At 36.6% G+C, this 20,354-nt stretch overlaps 1 protein-coding gene across 3 annotated transcripts in view; it reads left to right on the top strand.

The window, feature by feature from the left end:
• The window catches only part of PARG (poly(ADP-ribose) glycohydrolase), a 142,836-nt gene that overhangs the window by 97,747 nt on the left and 24,735 nt on the right, over nt 1-20,354 (top strand). For all 3 annotated transcript variants that reach the window (XM_058299150.2, XM_058299149.1, XM_071215888.1), the window contains 2 exons: nt 14,906-14,984; nt 16,500-16,608. In XM_058299150.2, coding sequence (XP_058155133.1) covers nt 14,906-14,984; nt 16,500-16,608 — 188 coding nt within the window. The remainder of the gene's footprint in view (nt 1-14,905; nt 14,985-16,499; nt 16,609-20,354) is intronic.

The raw sequence follows: 20,354 nt of genomic DNA, 5'->3' as shown, positions 1-20,354 counted from the left end.
TCTTCACAAGAGTCTTAGATCACAGTAATTCATATATACAATATACAGTACTCCCACACATCCACCGTAAAACCTTTTCCCTTCCACAGCTTTAATCTTTTAACTTATTCATATCATATTTACTGAAACTGATATACAGACTCCGAAACAATAGCTTTCAAACAAGGTGACATCTGTGCTTACAATGTGGTCCATACTTTAGGATATACAGTTTTCTAAATTTTTTAGTTATCCTATGTTTTACATTATGGTTTACATTATTAGTCTGTTGTCCCCTATATGTTTTTGGTGTAATATTACATGCTTTATATTCATCCTCGTGTATTCTCGCGAAACTCCTCTCTTGCCCCCACATTTACCTTGGTTCCATCCATTCAACATCCATTTTCCCCTCCCCTTGGGGCCCACATCGACAGCCAATCTCCATTTCCCGAGGAGCCACGTCCAGAGATGCTTGCAACAGTGTTCAAGGCCTGACTTGCTCAACTACCCTAATGCCCTGGGAGCCGCCCTTTCTCTCGAGATATACAGTTCTCTCTATTTGATGGCATTAGTCCTCCCCAGGATGTGGGTCCACCCAACTCTCACTTCTTGGGTCTCTGCCCAATGGTACAACCCACCCTGGCAAAATGAGCATTCAGACATTCCTCAGGAGTCCATCCCGCATCAAACCATCCCCTCCAAGCATCCTAAACAGGTAACCCTCCTAATTATATTTTGATACGATTTTCTCAGCATTTTACTGAGAAATGCTCAGTAAACCAACACCTGACACTCTCCTATGTTCGTGTGTTGCCCCTCTCTCCCCCCAATTTTGTGGGCAATATTACCCATCCGCCCATCCCCAGCCCCCCTCAAATCCGCAAAGCCCCACCCAAAGGCAACCTCTTGCCCCCATTTTATCTCTTCTTTGTGCTCATACTTACTGCCAGCTCATCATAGATTACACCCCTGCAGACGTCGGCTCACATCCTTCCTCCATCCCCCGATTTCCTGTAAGCCTATTTTCCAGTCTCTAACTCTCTGAGGCAGCTTGCTTATTTCATATCATTGAGGTCATGTAGTATTTGTCCTTCAGTGCCTGGGTTGCTTCACTCAACATAAGGTTCTCAAGATTCATCCATGTTATCATGTGTGTTTGTAGTGTATTTGTTCTTACAGCCACGTAGTATTCCATTGTGTGTATATACCACATTTTATTGATCCACTCGTCTGTTGATGGGCATTTGGGTTGATTCGAACTTTTGGCGATAGTGAACAATGCTGCTATGAACATTGATGTACATATATCGGTTTGTGTCCTTGTTTTCAGTTCTGCTGGGTATATACCCAGCAGTGGAATTGCTGGGTCATATGGCAAATCTATGGCAAGTTTTTTGAGAAACCGCCAAACTGTCCTCCAGAATGGCTGGATCCTTCTGCATTCCCACCAGAAGTGGATGAGTGTTCCCATTCCTCCACATCCTCTCCAGTATTTGTTGTCTTCTGTTTTTTTTTGATAACTGCCAATCTTATGGGAGTAAGATGGTATCTCATTGTAGTTTTGATTTGCATTTCCCTGATAGCTAGAGATTTGGAGCATTTTTTCATGTGCTTTTTAGCCATTTGTATTTCTTCTTTGGAGAAGTGTCTGTTTAAATCTTTTTCCCATTTTTTAAATGGGTGGTTTATCTTTTTATTTTCAAGATATATGAGTTCTTTATATATGCAAGTTATAAGTCTCTTATCAGATATATGGTTGCCAAATATTTTCTCCCATTATGTGGGTTCCCTTTTTACTTTCTTGACAAACTCCTTTGAGGTGCAGAAGGCTTTAATTTTGAGGAAGTCCCATGTATCTATTTGTTCTTTTGCTGCTTGTGCTTTTTGTGTGATATTCATGAATCCATTTCCTATCACAAGGTCCTGTAGATGTTTCCCTACACTGCTTTCCAAGATCTTTATGGTCTTGGCTCTTATGTTTAGGTCTTTGATCCATCTTGAGTTGATCTTTGTATAAGGTGTGAGATGGTAATCCTCTTTCATTCTTCTACATGTGGCTATCCAGTTCTCCAGGCACCATTTGTTAAATAGGCCATTCTCTCCCAGTTGAGAGGGTTTGGTGGCTTTATCGAATATTATATGGCTATATATATGAGGTTCTATATCAGAACTTTCAATTCGATTCCATTGGTCTGTGTGTCTCTCCTTATGCCAATACCATGCTGTTTTCACTACTGTAGCTTTGTAGTATGTTTTGAAGTCAGGAAGTGTGATTCTTCCAGTTTCGTTTTTCTTTTTCAATATGTCTTTGGCTATTCGGGGCCTCTTTCCTTTCCAAATAAATTTCAGAGTTTTTCTAGTTCCTTAAAGAAGGCTGTGTTGATTTTTATTGGGATTGCATTGAATGTGTAGATCAGTTTTGGTAGGATAGACATCTTAATAATATTCAGTCTTCCTATCCATGAACAAGGAATATTCTTCCATTTATTTAGGTCTTCTTTGATTTCCTTGAACAGTCTTGTATAGTTCTCGGTGTATAAGTTTTTTACCTCTTTAGTTAAATTTATTCCTAAGTATTTGGTTTTTTTATTTACTATTGTGAATGGTATTGGTTTCTTGATTTCCTTCTGATTTTGCTCATTATTGGTGTACAGAAATGCTACTGATTTTTGCGCATTGATCTTATAACCTGCGACTTGACTAAACTCATTTATGAGTTCTAGAAGCTTTGTTGTAGATCTGTTAGGGTTTTCTATATAGGATCATGTCATCTGCAAATAATGAAATTTTGATGTGATTAGCCTGTTGTTTTGCCCCAGCTGTTCCCTACTGCCTTGTGCAGTGATTATGTTAAACAGTTGTCTGTAACTGTTAAAAAAATGTCCCTGGGTTACAGACCTTTTTTCAAGTCAGATCAGATAAAGACAGCCTTTTACGTGGGGTCTTCCAGGGAGCCACCATGCAGGTCAAATAGTGAAAGTTCTCTGAGAATGAAACTTTGAAGGAAGTCTAATCTAACCCTCTTCTCCTCTACCTTCTCCCCAATGGCTGCCAGGCTGCTGGCTTTCACTCTGATTATGGGCTTTGGTTTTTAAGGCTACTGTGGAACTCAGAAGAGGGATATGGGAATAGGGCAATTTTCAGTGAAGTAAGCCAGATATAAAAGGATAAAATATTGTATAGTCTAACATGAACTAAATACAATGAATAAACTCATGGAGTTAAACTATAGATAAAGACTACTGAGAGAGTGTGGGTTGAGAAGGGATTGCTGATGTTGAATGTATGTAGAATATATAATAAGGTGGATTGTAAATGTGGGGAAATGGGTAGAATTGATGGTAACACATTATAGGGAGTATAACTGATCCTTCCAATCTGTAAGTATGGATGTGACTGCCTATTCTAATGAAATATTCATGCAATGTTAAGTTATTAGAGGAGAATGATATATGCAACCTACTCTAAAATGTTTAGAAGATAGATAGATGACAGATCAGATATATATAGACAAATAAATATAGATAATAGGTAGATATAATTAGACCAAATGTCATGCCAGATGTAGCAGAATTCATCTGGGTATCTGCATGCGGGTGCATTGCAGGTCTATATATTGTTTCTGTATTATTTTTGCAGTTTATAAGTTTGAAATTATTTCAAAATAAAAGATTTTAAATAAGTTGCTTCAGTTTATGTACAAAATTAAGATTGAATCTTCAGCAAAGATATTTCTTCTTGGCTCGAGCCCAGTTCTTTAAAGTTAATAACTTGAAGTATTACATCCAGCATTCTAAGGGTATGGTCCTAGTTATACTAAGTTGGAAAGATAAATCTTCTCTAGTCTCAACCTTGCCCCCTCCCTCACCCTATCACATATTGGCCATCTCTCTGATTTCTTGTCTATGGTGTATACAGACAGGAAGAATCCAATTGGAAGGTACTGGGGGAGGACAGAGTATAAGGGATTACAGAACAAAAAATAAAATAAAACTGTGTTAAGCCATTATTGGCTACTAAATATTTTGACTGTCAGTCATATATTGTCGTAGGGAGATCAGAAGATCTCTTGGTTTGACTGTCCCAACATTTGTAGCAAATATTACTTTAGAAGATTTTTAATATTTAAGAGTTAAGGTAGATTTGAACTGAAGACTCAGAACAAATATATTCATCAGTTATTAACATGACTTTACATCCTTGAAATAAAAAAAAAAAAAACTTGGTAAAATGCAAGGCATTTAAACACAAACCTGATTTGTTTCATTTCTCTTGTACTAGAAAAGGAGTATTTTCTTGTCATCTGCCAGTAATATTGCTATAAATAAGGAATCTCATTTCCCCTGGAAATATTAAAAAGAAAACCTTGGTTTTAGTGAGTTTTTTTTGTTTGTTGAGGTACAGGGGCCCACAGATTAAGCCCACGCCCTCGGATATAGGAAGCCAGCCCCCAAACACTGAGCCACATTGGCTTCCTTGGGTTTCCTTGTTTGTTTTGCTTGTTCTTTGTTTCTGTCTCTTTAAGGAGGCACCAGTAACCAAACCTGGGACCTCCCTTGTGGGAGGCGGTACTAAACTGCTTGAGCCACATCCACTCTCCCCCTCTCTCTTTAATGCTAGTTTGCCCCCTACCTAAAAAAGAATGGAGTTTGATCTGGTCTCTAACTTGCCTGTGACCATTATGAAATGAATGGAAAATTGTATATCCATGACTCACCTTCAGATCTGTAATTGCCTTAGCCTAAGGACATTCAGGGGTGACTTTTAACTCAGCATTTTTGCCAAAATCCACTTAACTTTATTATAGTGCCTCCTAATTAATATCTGTGATGTGATGTTCCCTTAATGGAAATGGCCATTTCATCATCTACTTGATGTCTGGATTTCTGCCATCTCCCTTCTTAGGAGACTCTTAAGTATGCACTACAATCTATCTGCCTGATCAATTCCATTCCTTCAATGATGCATTCAAGCTCAGTGAGCTAATGGCTGTGATTGTGCTGCCTGAATCTGTAGAAGAGTTTGAAAAAGTAGAAATAAATTAAATTTATCATCATTGTGGGACATCTGGTTGGTATCAGACTTTTAAATGAGTATGAAACAGGTCAAGCAAACAAACAAATACTTTTATCCAGACAGTGTTATCCTTCTATTTGCTGTGATCCTCTTTAATGGAGCCATGAGCTAAAATCTTGCAATAAATATAGAAAGAATTAAATTCCCTCCTCCCCTTCCCCCCCCCAACCCCCCCCCCCCCCCCCCCGGTCTCTCTCCATGTTCTCTTCTGTAACATACAGCAAATAGCTTCAGTACCAAGACTATTACAGTGACTCTGGTTGGTTATTTTACTCCTGTTTGGTGAGCACATAAAGCAGATGCATAGGCATAAAACTTTTCTTGAGCAGAGCGTTAGTATTCTTAACCTGACCTCTAATGTATCACATCATCCCAAATATCACAAGTTCTGACATCTTTTGAGTGTCAGCAGAACTATTAGAGTTGACAAGTGGACACCATTGCTTTATAGTAGCAGTGCCGTCTTTTCATAGTATATAATAGCACAAGAAGTATCTGGCACTACCAAAACACCCTGTTGCTGAATGACACTGGCTCCATGGGAAAAATCCAAATTCGGTTGGAGTTTTCCGAAAATGTTTGGAAATGAAACATTTTTGTGCCTGTCTTTTCTAAATTTTTAATCATGAGTAGCCACCCCTGAATGAGTGATGCTTATTAAAGTAGAGTAGGTAACTATTATATAAGCCTTCTAAGGGCACATCCCATTTTTGTAAGGAGATTTTCATCTCCAAATATTTTTTCATATGTTCATCAAAAACTTCCATTATCAGTAGGAGAAAATAATGGTTCTTACGAATAAATCTAAAAACTCATGTCACTGTCATGAACTCTTGATAAAATTTTAATGGTTTCTTCTAGTTTTTTCTTTGAGTGAAGATTTATCTGTTAGCATAAAGTCTTGTAGGCTATCCCTAGGGAGAGCTATCACAGAGGTCATTCAGTCTTCTTTCTTGCCTGCTGTTATCACTGTTTACCTTTGCATTTTCATCATAGTTCATCAATAAATTTGAATTTAAAACAAGTTAAGGGCATCTGTTTTTCAAAGTAGACAGTTGGCATAATTTTGAAAGATGTCTACTGAGAAAACATGGAATTTAATTTGTTATGTACGTTTTTTATTTCCCATATACCGGAAGGAAATAAATCTAACCTTGGTGTTCCTCTCAGGTACTCATCCTAACTTGAAATAGAAACATAATAATGGATATTTTATATTTTTCAACCAGTTTCTTTTCAAAAGGCAGAACACTTGTGAAAATAGTAAAGATATCAGAATAGGCAGTATTTCCTGTTTATAAACAGGAAAAAAGATACTGTCTCCTCCTCGGAAGAAAACAGAAAAAGCAGCAGAGTGATACCCTGTCAGGCCAATAGACCAGGTTTTTAACCCCCATTTAAATGGAGTCACATATCTCTGGTTTCTTTACCCCTTTACAGAGTTCTGTCTAATGACACCAATGCTAATTGCTTTATAATTTTGAAGGATTTTTAACTGAATTGGTTTCCCAAGCAATTCTCTCTGGTAAACAAGATAAAAATTAACAATCCCAATTTTCAGAGGATGAAATGAAGCTCAATGAGTTTAGTTTCTCAAGATCAACTAGCTAGTAACCAGTCATGTTGGGTTCATCATTAAAGATCATTATTCATTACTAGAGGTCTCCTAATCTCTGATGCTCATTTTACCATGCCCTTTGTATGTGTCAGTTACGTAGTGCCTTTAGACTATTTCTTGACTCGTCATTTTAACTTAAGTGAATGCAAGGCTTTTCCTGCTTTGCTTGTTGATTATTACTGTTAATTCATCAAGTACTTATTCAACTTCTTTTCTCTTCACCAGCATGGTGGGGGTCTGAAGAGAGGCTTCATCCCACTCCTGGAAGGTGCAGATGTGAATTTATACAGTCCATCAATAGGCGAGGAAATGTTAGTTCATGGGTAGGGGGTTAGGGTCCAGAGTACAGCCTTGGGTCAATAAAGGGCTGTAAAAGTGAATTCTCTTTGCGTATGGCTTGGGGGAGGTGGACTAAGAGGTAGGATTTTCTTGGAATGCAGGGGGGTTTGATGGCGAGTAGGAACTTATCTACTCCATTCCCACTGTGATAAGGCTCATTGTTGGGGGGAGATAAGCTGTCATTCACATATGCAGCTTGCTCGACTGATCCATGGTAATGGAGCCACAGCCTTATGACCTGGTAATCATTGCAAACCTCTAACAATCTGTTAATGGATATTTGAATTGTTTCCAGTTTTTGGCTCTCAAAAAGTTGCTACGAATGTTTGTGTACAGGTCTTTGTATGGCCATATGCTGTCTTTTTTTCACATTTTTTACATTTTTAGAAACGGCCAAACTGTTTTCCCAATGGTTGTGCCATTACATTCCCAACAGAAGTGTGTGAAAGTTCAGTTCCTCCATATTATTGCCAGTGCTTGCTATTGTCGATATTTCTAATTTTAGCCATTCTAAAATAGATATGTCATAGTATCTCATTGTGTTTTTAATTTGTATTTCTCTAGTGATGAATAGTGTTGAACATCTTTGCATTGTTTATTTACCATCGGTTTATTGTCTTTGTTAAAATTCTGTTTAGATCTTTTACCCATTTTTTAATTGGTTTGTTTTTGGGTTTTCATTTGTTTTTATATTTGTACACAGGTCCTTTTATAGATACATGTTTCACAAGTAATATTTCCCGGTTTATGGCTTGCCTTTTCTTTTTTCCTTTTTTTTTTTTTTTTTTTTAGGAGGTACTGGAGATTGAACCCAGGACCTCGTAAATGGGAATCAGATGCTCAACCACTGAGCTACAACCACTCTCCTGTGACTTGTCTTTTGAGTTTCTTAATTGTCTCTGGAAGAATGGATGTTTTATCAATTTGTTCTTTTATGGGTTATGGTTTGGTGCTGTATTTAAGAAATCTTCGCCTAACAAATATTTTCTTCTATGCTTTTTTTTAAAAGATTTATTTATTTATTTAATTCCCCACCCACCCCACCCCATCCCACCCCCATTTGTCTGTTCTCTGTTTCTATTTGCTGTGTCTTGTTTCTTTGTCCGCTTCTGCTGTCGTCAGCCGCACAGGAAGTGTGGGCGGCGCCATTCCTGGGCAGGCTGCACTTTCTTTCACGCTGGGCGGCTCTCCTTACAGGGTGCACTCCTTGCGCGTGGGGCTCCCCTACGCGGGGGACACCCCTGCATGGCACGGCACTCCTTGCGCGCATCAGCACTGCGCATGGGCCAGCTCCACATGGGTCAAGGAGGCCCGGGGTTTGAACCGCGGACCTCCCATGTGGTAGGTGGACGCCCTAACCACTGGGCTAAGTCCGTTTCCCTCTATGCTTTCTTTAACAAGTTTTATTGTTTTAGGGTTCCCATTTAGTTCTGGAATCTATTTTGAGTTAATTTTTGTATATGGCACAAGGTTGTGGCTCCAAGTTCATTATTTGTATCTGGATAACCAATTTTTCCATTAAGATTTATTGAGAAGGCCATCCTTTATCCACTGTACTGTCTTTGTGTCTTTGTCGATACTTGGTTATGTGCGTACATATATGTGTGCATTTGTGGACTTATTGGATTCTTTATTCTGCTCCATTGTTCTGTTTATCTGTCTTTACCATGCTGTTTTGATTACTGTAACTTTACAGTAGTTCTAGAAATCAGGTAGTGTGAACCCTCCAACTTTGTTCTTCTTTTACAGACTTGTTTTGACTATTTTAGATCCTTTTTATTTCCATCTGAATTTTTAAACAATTTTATTAGTATCTATAATATAAAAAAGCTTGCTGGAATTTTAGTCAAGACTACCTTGAATCTGTAGATCAATTTGGGGAGAACTGGCATCTTAACACTATTAAGTTTCCCAACACATGAACAGGATAAATCTTTCTGTTTATTTAGGTCTTCCTTAATTTCTCTCAGCCATATTTTGTAGTTTTCATTGTATAGGCCTTTCAAATTTTTGTCAAATTTATCTCTTTTCCTTTTTTTATTTTTTGCTATTGTAAATGTTAATTTTTAAAATTTCAGTTTCCAGTAGTTCATTGCTAGTTTATAGATATACAGTTGATTTCCCACTTACAGTGCAGTAAGTTAACCGTGCTCCTAACCATGCCCTCAGGGTGTTACCATATGCTAAGTACCCTGAGAGCAACCCAGGAAGAGAGCAACCCCCTCTACCTACTGGGTCAGAGAAGGCATCACAGAAGAAACAAAATGAATTTGTAGCAGTTTTCTTGGTCTGTGGTATGAGTGTCATCCCCAGAATTTTAAATAAATTTATAGGAATTAAGATATAAGTCATTTTAAATTATTTCTAGAAGTGGTTTGCTAAGTAATGGACTTGACATTCTAAGATTGCATGTCTTTTGTTGACTTTTTATTAGGGAAACTTTTTAATCATATATAAAAATATATGTTTTATTATATATATTGTGTAATAACATTTTATACGTGTGTGTGTGTTTAAAATTTCAAGCTTATAGAAAAGTTGTGAGAATAATACCATATACCTTTACCAAGATGCTTCAGTTTGTTTTTGCCCCATTTGCTATATCGTTCATTCTTTTATTTTCTTTCCCTGAACTCAGTACACATTGTGCCCTTTATATTAATATCTCATTGTAAATTGCCTGAATACTGAAGACATTCTCTTACGTAAATACAGCAAAATTATCAAAAGCAGAAAATTTAACACTCGTATAGTATCTTTAGCTCTTTCTTAGCCAATATTCTGATTTTGTCATTTATCCCAGTTGTATTCTTTGAAGCTATATATTTTTTTCCCACTCTGCGATCCAATCCAGGATCATTCCTTTCAGTTAGTTTTCATGGTAGCCTTTAAAGTGTGAGTTTCACAGTCTTCGCTTGCTTTGTTCACCTTAATATTTTTAGAGTATAAGCCAATTATTTTCTAAAATGGCCATTTTGTATTTGTCCAATGTTTCCTCATAATTAGATTCAGTTTATTCATTTTTGGCAGAAATACCACTGAAGGGATGTTGTGTCCTTCTGTCTTTTGGGGAGACAGATGATGCTGGTTTGTCCTGATATTTGCAGTGTTTGGTAAAATGACCTGGTTAAGGTGAGACTTGCCAGATTTTTCCTCTTAAGTTACTCTCTTTAACTCCGTCTTTCCTTCTACATTTATTAGTTGGCATTATACTGCAAGGAAGATTTTTCTTCTCTCCCATTTATTTATATTTATTTACTAATTAATGTCTGTATAGACACATGTATTCTTATTTTATTCAGTGTGTTTAAATCATCTATTTCGATGCTGAGATCATCCCAGATTTGGCCATTTATGTTGGCTATTATGTCCCTTTCACGTGTGCCCGTCGTTCTTTGAGCACTACCTTCCTCTTGACAAACACAAAAATGTTCGGGGCTCATCTTGTTATATTCCTTGCCCCATCTTTAGAATCAACCATTTCTTCAAGAAGGTCCTGGGTTTTAGTGGAAAATAGTTTTTTAGAAACCAAGATTTGAATTCTCACTGTGCTCATTGCTCCTAAAGGCGTCAGTGCTTCTTTGCCCTCTCAGCTGCGACAGTTAGACAAATGTGTTACACACACACATGGTTCACAGGAAGTTCATGCTGATATCTCCAGTTTCGGTCCAGCATCACAGGGTACATCCTAGTCTTCCCCCTTTCCATATTTATAACTTGCTTTCCCAACAGTGAAAACCATGACTCCCAGCATAAAAGCCTAGAATATACAGAAGGTGGTTTCAGAACTGCCGAGCAAACCTATGAGTTCAGTCTTTTTACAGTTCTGGTGGGTTTTTCGTTTTTTTGTTTTTGTTTTTGTTTTGAGGTAAAATTTACATATACCATAGTACACAATGCTAAATGTATAATTTGATGATTTTTCAGCAAATAGATATACCCTTGTAACGCATACCCCTAGTAAGACAGAGCATTTCCATCATCCCCAGAAAATTCCCTTTGGCCCTTTTCTCGTCAGTCCTCACTATACCGCAGAAATAACCATAACTCTTTTTCATCATCAGTCAGTTTTGTCTTCTCTAGATTTTCACATAAATAAATTTATATGGCATGTACTCTTTTGTGTCTCACTTTTGCTCAGCATAACGTGCAAGATGCATGATGTGTGTGAGATTTCTGAATATATTGGTGGTTTGTTCCTTTTCGTTGCTAAAAAGTATTCTATGATCATACCATGTGTTTAGTTTCCTATTATTTTGGATTGCTTGCTTATTATAAGGCTTATGATAGTCTTTTTTATGTTATCATCTTGGCTTGTTGCTAAATTATAAAGTGAAACACTAATCTAGGTATTGCTACAAAACATAGAGTTATTTGCAGATATAAGTTAAGTCCAGTCATTTGACCTTAACTAAAGAAGATTATGGATGATCTGGGTGGCCTGATTCATTCCATTGAAAGGCCTAAGGGTAGAGCTAAGGCTTCCCTGAAGAAAAAGGATTCCGCATGGGGTCAGCAGCTTTACCCTCTGCCCAAGAGTTCCAGCCTGTCCTTGACAGCTTGCCCAGTAGATTTTGGACTTGCCTAACTAGCCCCTAGATTGTGTAAGCCAATTATTTGCAAAAAATCTTAATATATGTATATATCATACTGGTTCTGTTTCTTTGGCTGAACCCTAAGTGATACAAGGTTATTATGACTAAAGCTGCTGTGAACATACTTGTACATGGTTTTTTTTTTGGACATAGTATTTTCACTTTCTTTTGGATAAATACATGGGAGTGGGATTTCTTGGTCAAAGTGTAACCAGGTTTTGTCTAGTTCTTGACTATGCTGCACAATTAATTTCAAGAGCATGTTGGGTTAGTTAGGCCAGTAATTTATGAAGGTGGGAGGGAAGAGAAATGGGAGAAAATAACATCATGGGACCCAGGTAGAGAGGAAGGGGCTGAAAAGTGATAAAGCAGTCTAATTTACAAACTACAGTTTCCAATTATAGATTATAAATGCCCAGATTTTACTTATGTGGTAATAATCATGGCAGGGGGGAAACGGCGAGAGCAGGGTGCAGAGAGCAAGAACAGGCACATGAACCAGCACCAGGACAGGACAAAGGCAAGAGAGAGCAAAAAGTCTTTGCACTTGCTTTTTAAACCACTAATTATTCCACCCCTTTACTAAAGGCACAGAAGGAGCTCCAGGTGTTCGCTGTTTTGATTGATTACCCCACCCAATAGTATCCCAGGAGGGCCCAATAATAAAGTCCCTGGGGAATATCTGGGACTTCTGGCTTCTGGAGGAAATCTCATTCTGGCAGAATCTTATGAGGTTCTTCCAGCAGGCATTTTTGGGATACTGAATGACATGTGGACCTCTAGCCAGGTTCCAGATCCATCTGATTCCCTATCTTACTAGCCTGCTTCAAAAAGGTGGATATGTGTTTAATTTTATAAGAAATTGCCAAACTATTTCCCAAAAGGTTTGTACCACTTTATGCTCTACCAGCAATATGAAAATTCCAGTTGCTTTACATCCTCGCCAGCAGTTGGTGTTGTTTATTTTAGCCATTCTGTTTAGTATGTAGTAGTATCTTATTGTGGTATTAATTTGTATCTCTCTAATAACTAATGATGTTGAACACTGTTTCTTGTGGTTAGCCAGTTGTATATCTTCCTTTGTGAAATTTCAAGTTTTTTGTCCATTTTTCTAAATTGGATTGTTTATGGATTTTGTTTTTGTTTTTAATATTAGAAACTTTAATAGAGCAGTTTTAGAAATTGGATTGTGTTTTTATTATTGATTTGTAGGAGTTCTTCACAAATATTCTGAATACAAAGCCTTTGTTCGATATTTGTTTTGCATATATTTTCCCCCAGTCTTGCCTATTCATTTTCCTAAATATATGGGGTTTTTGTATTTTTGTTTTGTTTTGTTTTTTAAGGAGATACCAGAGATTGAACCCAGGACCTTATATGTGGGAGGCAGGCACTAAACCACTCTGTTATTTTCGTTCCCCTAAAGATGTTTTTTAACCAGAAATTTTAATTTTAATCCATTCTAGTTTTTTTTTTTTAATTTTTTGTTTACTGCTTTATCCCAACTAAGAAATCTTTACCTAGCCCCACTATCATACAGTTACTTTCCTATGTTTTCTTCTTAAAGTCTATATGGTTTTATATTTAAATCTATAATCCATCTCAAAATATCTTCTATGCATAGTACGGTTTGGCAGTTAAGGTTTGTTCCCGCCTCCTGTTGGTTATATCTGCTAGTTTCAGCAATGTTTTAGCTACAGTACACATTGGTAAGTATTATGTCTTTCTGATGAATTGACCCTTTTATTATTATGAAACAATTCTCCTTTTGATTCAAGGTCTGTTTTGTCTGATATTATAACTATTCCAGCTTTCTTATGATTAGTGTTTTCATATTCATAAATCTCTTTTCATCTGTAGAGGTTCCTCCTTCATTTTCTTTCCTCTTATACATATAGTTTTTAAACTCCCAGGATCTGAATTTTGCTGATTTTTGCATCCTCATAGTTTTAACATGTTCTTCTGTTCCCTGTATTTTATATGAATTGTTAGTTAAGTGGGGGCGTTGTAATTTTTATCACATTTACTATTTCTTGGTATAAAAAATTTAGAGTTGTTTAGCAAACAGTAAGTTAACCTGACCACAAAAATGAAATTAATTTGATTTTGGGTAAAGAACTCACAGTTCATATAATTAACTTACCAGGATTTAATTTTGTGTTCTTTCCATTTTTATTTAAATGTTCTCCATTTTTATAAATTTGTATTTTCTGAAATACTATATATTCTGGAATTATTTTTTCCTGAATACTGAGTCTTTGTAATAAATATTTTCATTATTGGACCTTTGTTATAACAAATTTGTTTGTTAACAAGAAGTAGCTCAGCTGCCTGATTGAGTCAGTCTTGCATTTTATTTACTGGCAGGATTAGGGCAGTTGGACTAAGAAATGAGAATTCTTAGTTCTCAGTGTTTCCTTGCTTCTTCCTCATATATATATATTTATATATAATGTCAGCAAACTGGACTATACCATTAAGAGCAGGTTGTGAATGCTTTTTATTGGTGTGTCATATATGTGTGTATGCATGCAAAAAGTGTTCTCTTCCTCTGGGTTTTCGGCTCTTTCTCTCTCTCTTTTTTTTTTTCTTTCTTTCTTTGCTTTGATTCTTTAGAAGTCAAGCGACTATGGAGTTGACCACAGGAATTGGAATGAGCTTATTTAGTTAGATGTTTTGAGTACTTGTGACCTCCCTCCTGATATGCCCAGGCCTGATGAATTAGAAACCTTTGTTATGTGGAGGACTTTGTGCATATTCTCATCAAATGAATGTTAATTATACTTTTGTGCCCACCCTCTCTTCTCATGCCATAATATCCTGGCTTTCAGAGTCCTTTGAAGTACCTTGCATATTGATAGGCAACTACTAGGCTTAATTTTAATGTCACTTTTCTTAGCAGGGAATGTGTTTTTGTGTAAAATTTCTGTTCTCAACAATGCAAATTAAATGTTACCATCAGATCGCTGACCTTGAAGATTATGGACTTTTATAAAACAGTCTTCATGCATTTCTCATCAAAGAATAAGTAATGACTATGACAGCAGATTTTGTTTTCTGTGTTGATCGAGACGTTCAGGCACTCTTTATGATAAATATCACGGTGGCTTTTGGAACGATTAACCCTTTTTCTTTAAGGGAAATAAAAAAAGTGATTAGGGCCAACTTTTTTTTTTAATTGACTTTTGCCAGTAAGATATTTCCAGAAGAGAAACTTATTAACAAAGACCTTTTAGAAAGTGTAAGTTTTAGGAAAAATCTTCCTGAGAAGTCAGTGACAGATGATTTGTTACAGGTTCTGAACAGTACAGTGAATACACGGGCTATGCCGAGACATACCGCTGGGCCCGGAGCCATGAAGATGGGAGTGAACGGTGAGTCCACTTTGACTCTGTTGCAGGACAAAGCAAGAACTAAAGCAAGCTTGGCCCTCTTAGTACCCTCTGTTTCTAGCTACCCTTATTTTAGCCATTGCACTGGCTTTTAAAACTCAGCCTTACAGGTTCATTGGCTGTTAGAATGGTAATGCCATCTCTTTATACCAAAGGGAGGAGCAGAGAAGATAGGAAAAAAAAACAGGGGCCTGTCTCAGCTATTTCATGAGGACACAGCTCTCTTCAGTTCTTTTACCTCTAAGCTGCCAACTGGAAGCAATGGAGCTTAACTTCCAAGTCCAAACTTACTTAGAATAGGTTCTAATTGGAGTTAAAAGCCTTTGACCAGCTTATTTAGAAACACTTCAATTTTTCTGTGAGTTTAGGTGAATGGAAGAAACCTGTGTTGGGACCATTTGCCTAATACCACAAACCAGGTGACAGAACCTCCAGTGAACTTTGCTGCTGTCTCCTATTTCTGATTGAAATTTATTTTTACACTTTGACATCCTTGCTTCTGGACAAAATAATGTAGTTTATCAGAGGCAAGCATGCTACATTTGCAGAAATGCTGCCTGAAACCTTGTGTTTTTATGAGCAAGAGTCATTGTGGCAGAAACAATCAGTTATTACAGCTATTGCCTGTTTAGTGACATCCCTACCACAAACCTAAGTATTGTAATGTCTCAAGTCCAGGCCCTGGTTTCTTTCTCCGTTTGTTTAAAAATATGTGATTAAAACAAACTCTTATCCATGTAGATATCTGTTTCTGGCAATTGTTTACAGACTTACATCAAATTTTCTATTGTTATTCTTCAGTGTCAAAGTGTGTGGCATGTCAATATATGACCATTTATAAAGAGATGAAATTTTGGAATTTCATGTTTCCAAAATTATGATCTCATTCAGTCCTTACCATTTCCACAGGAAGCGTGTTGTCTGCTTTGTTGTCTTTTTAAAAATAGCTTTGTGCTGTCGGTAGAATGTTGTACTGAATCAGTATATATATTTTTTTAACACTTCTGGGGATTGTTTCCTGGATGATATATGGTGATGCTACAAACCCAGTGACTTTGAGCAGATTTCTCAGAGCAAAGAAAGAACAAGTTCCCATTGAGGCGTAAATGCCATATCTTTAATATTATATATAGGAGAACAAAGAACTAAATTCCTTTTGTTTGCCCCCAAATCCTTTAACCTCCGAGACTCAGTGTTAACTGAGGTATGTGTGTATAATGTCACATTGTGTTGTCTCTTGATAATTTTTCATTTTATTGTCTAGTGCCCATCAGTCTTCTTCAGTGTGTATGCCCGTGAATCTAAAAATAAAATGTTTTTTCTTGCCCTTCTGTTCTGCTGAGACCTATAGACACCAGTTTGTTAGTTTTTAATATTTTTTAACATTTCATTCTTTTTATCACTGCGAAGTTCTTGTGAAACCGACTTCTGTGAGGGTTTTGTTTTCGGAGTGGTTTTCCCATTCCTTACCTTTCTCTTCTCGCCTTCCCATCCCAGGGATGACTGGCAGAGGCGCTGTACTGAGGTTGTTGCCATCGATGCACTTCACTTCCGGCGCTACCTTGATCAGTTTCTGCCTGAGAAAATCAGACGCGAGCTTAACAAGGTCAGGAACCTCATTTCTCAGTGTATCTGGCAGCTGTCCTCTATTACTGCCATTTTATTAATGCTGAAATTAATGCTTTCTGGTAATTCTTACAGTGTCAATAAGTCTGCCAACAGCTCTCCTGATTTAATGGCTGTGTCAGCTTGTACAGGATGTACTTTCCATTTGGTAATTGTTTGATTACTGGCAGAGGTTGCCAAATATACTGTTGCTTGATATTAAATCCCACACATACATTTATCTCATCAAGTACTTTAGCTGCTTTGGAACATCATCATTTTAAAACCATATAGAAACAAGTGAACCCTGACAATTTTTTTCAGACCTGCCCAATGTTTTCTTTAAAAGGTCTGTCAGTATTAAAACAGATAAACCAAGAGTCAAGGTAATATCATTCTGTTGTAGGTAAAGTTCACAAAAACTAGACAAAAATGTAAATTGTTTATTGATTTGGTTAATTTGACATTCATTATAGAACCTATGATTTTCTATGACAGTGCTATCTACTATAATTTTTATTTTAATTTATTACAAAAATATGAAAATGACCCATACCCGTTGTTAGTTCAAATGTTCACTATTGTTAACCATAATAAATAAACTCTGTCATAAAGAGGCATGCTAATTCTGTTCTCTGGATTTAGGGCCTTACCAAAACAGCTGGGATCTTTTTTTTTAGTTCCTCAGATTATTCTCACAGCCAAGAAGAGTGCCCCAATTCTGAAAACCATTATTTAGGTCCGATGAGCAAGATTTGGTTATGAGAATATTTAAAATAAAGAGGTTTGTGGTTTTGTCTGTCTACACATGTTGCCAGTCACGTCACAAAGAGTTTTGCTAATGTCAGCAAACTGGACTATACCATTAAGAGCAGGTTGTGAATGCTTTTTATTGGTGTGTCAAACAGGAAATAACTTATCCTCACATCTTCTCCCATGTTCTTATTACCACAGGAGTACGCTGTGGTGCTCGGCTTATCCCCGCTCAACTGCCTTGCTTAAGTATTGTTAAGAAAGTACACCGTCAGTAATCCAGGAAGGCTTTAATGCACTTACAACTTATTACCTGTTTTGAATATAATTATATATTACCTTAGATCCTAATCCATTTGAGAATCTAATTTATTGTTGAACATATGTTTTTATATATACTTTATTAGAGTATTTTAATGTTTAAGACTTCTCCAAGGAATCTCATGAATGGTTTTTGAAGAGTACTGCACTATTTTCCAAAGTTGGCTTATATAACAAATACCTTTAATTTAACAAAAAAAAAGTAATTCCTTAGAAAAACTGTCCAGAAAGACTGTTTTGTTTTTGTTTTTGTTTTTAATATCAACAGTTCTAAGTTTTTCTCTTACCTGACTCTGAAAGTCATAGAGTTGCCTATAATACAGCATATCAAGTAGAATAAGAAGGGTTGTCCTTAAATTTTCATCAGGTATTACTTATCAAACCATATTTGTGAATTTGTTACAAGGTCAAAACATTTAAGTAAGCAGAGCAGTAGTGTAGGGAGAAATCTACAAAAAGGAAAGTAAAACTAAAATGTGTTTAACCAAAGTCATACATTAACACAAATTTAAAGGTTCTTTTTTTAACAGATAAAGTCTATACCCCCACATGTACCTCTGCATGGGAGCTACATAATTCACTTTTAGAAACTGTCTGTAACTATGATCTTTTTAAAAGGTAACTTTTGAGTATAAACAAATCTTTTTGTTTTAATTTTCATGGCCAAGTGATGTTCTCTTTTCAATGTATATAAACGTCTACATTTATTTACGTACCAATAACTCTTAGTTCACCTGTTCTCAGAGATGCCAGGAATTTTTTTAATATGAAGGCTGGGTATGTGTGAATAATTGAGTTAGTTGTAAGTATTACCAATAATTGAAAAACATTTATTTGTAGAATATAGAGTCCATGTGAGACATCCTTTTTACTAAAAGAATGAGTCTTAGGTAACCTGGGAACAGAAGTTTAATGGCATTCAAGTCAGTCAGTGCCTAGCAAAATGTCTTGCTTATAGGAGTTTCTCAAAAATATTTGTTAAATGAATTGGTCAGTGATTAATTAAATAGCCTCTTAGACAATGGTCATCCAGTTTTTTAAGATACATTTTTAGAAATTATATAAGTACATTATCTCAAATCATTCAAAATGTCACAAATTGATATTTCCTAAATATTCTTCAAATGCTCAGTAAAGCCCAGTAATAGTGTCAGAGTAAGTACAGAACATCAGCTGAACTATATGAAGTAGATGGGTTGATTTTTAATGTTTGGTGATACATTTCTTTGTTTTTAGATTGCCATTGTTATGTCAATATGCAACTATGTCAGATTTATAATTAATGAAAGATTCTTTTCATTCAGAAAATTTTTTAAAAATTATGTTTGTAACAATAGTACAAGTAATTGCTTATTGTTAAATGATTGCTTAGTATATGCTAGGCAATCTCCTTAGCACTTTAAGTGCATTATCTGATTTAATCCTGGCCACCTGGTGAGGCCTAGATACTGTACTTATCTCCAGTTTGGTGAACTGAACCTCAAAGTTGAGTAATTTGCTTGAGGTTGCTCAGCTAGACAGTGACAAAGCTGGGGACTTAAGTCCACATCCGACTCCAAGTCACTTTTTAAAATGTAAATCCTTCCAAAGAGTACTGTCACTCCTTTCGCTCCTTTCAGACCTTATACGCGGTTCAGATGACTCAGCCTTAAGCCATTGCATTTAGCTAGCACATCATCTCCAACATGCGTGTGTCTGAGTCAGTCGCCTCTTCTCTTAACCATGTTCTCAGCTGTGAGCGAGGTGCACATTGGATGCTTGCCTCAGTATCTTTTTCTGTTTTATTTTTCATGGAAATTTGAGAGTTTTGCCCCATACCGCTTATTAAATTTCCCATAAGACAGGGAAATACCCCAGTGTCAGAGAGCCTTATCAGTACGTGGGCCAACACTGGGAAAGCCCCCCATTCAGGGCATGGCACATGGGAAGGCCTTGACAGATGTGTGTTCTTTCATTCACTTCTGTATTCCCCCGAATTTTCTTTCAGCAAAGAATTTGTTTTCTAATTATTTCACTGAAAAAGACAAAAGATGTAAATGATTTTGTTAAATATCTTTGGCAATTTAATTAGAAAGCTTATCAAATAACTTTGGGCCTTGTAGACTAAAGCATTCCATCATTTACTTTACCTATTTAGGTTTATGAATTTTAGTATAAGCAACCACAGGTCTTACGTGAACTAACAGTACAACTTGGAGAGAATGCTCAATTAAATGTTTTACATCTTATTATGATCTGTGAACCTAAGTTTAAAGCAGATGTTTCCTCAAATCACTTCAGAGATAAGCTGTGTAATTCTGCTGGGGGGGGTTGTTTTGTTTTGTTATTTGCTTGCTAGAGAGAAAGTAGACAGGAATAGAAAAACTGCATTTTTTTCTAAATGAGCAACAGAGCCATAAAACCAGTTTTCACCATCAGAATTCAGTGTGTATTTCTGAGCTCTGGGGGCTGTTCACCATTTTCAGTCATTCCTCACCAGGCACTAATGGAAAGGGCAGTCCAACCTGGTGTTCTATTACTTACCTCTTGAAAGAGTCCGCACCACCCAGACTGCCTGGTCTCTTAGACCTATGTAGTGACTCACAAGTAGAGCTGGTTTTTAAAAGGAAGGCATCAGTCTCCTGTTATCTAACAGATACTGTGAAGCGATATTTAATCCTGTGGGAGATCAGC

Source organism: Dasypus novemcinctus, chromosome 6 (assembly GCF_030445035.2).
Source record: "Dasypus novemcinctus isolate mDasNov1 chromosome 6, mDasNov1.1.hap2, whole genome shotgun sequence".
NCBI lineage: Eukaryota > Metazoa > Chordata > Mammalia > Cingulata > Dasypodidae > Dasypus > Dasypus novemcinctus.
This window is presented reverse-complemented; position numbering and strand designations above follow the sequence as displayed.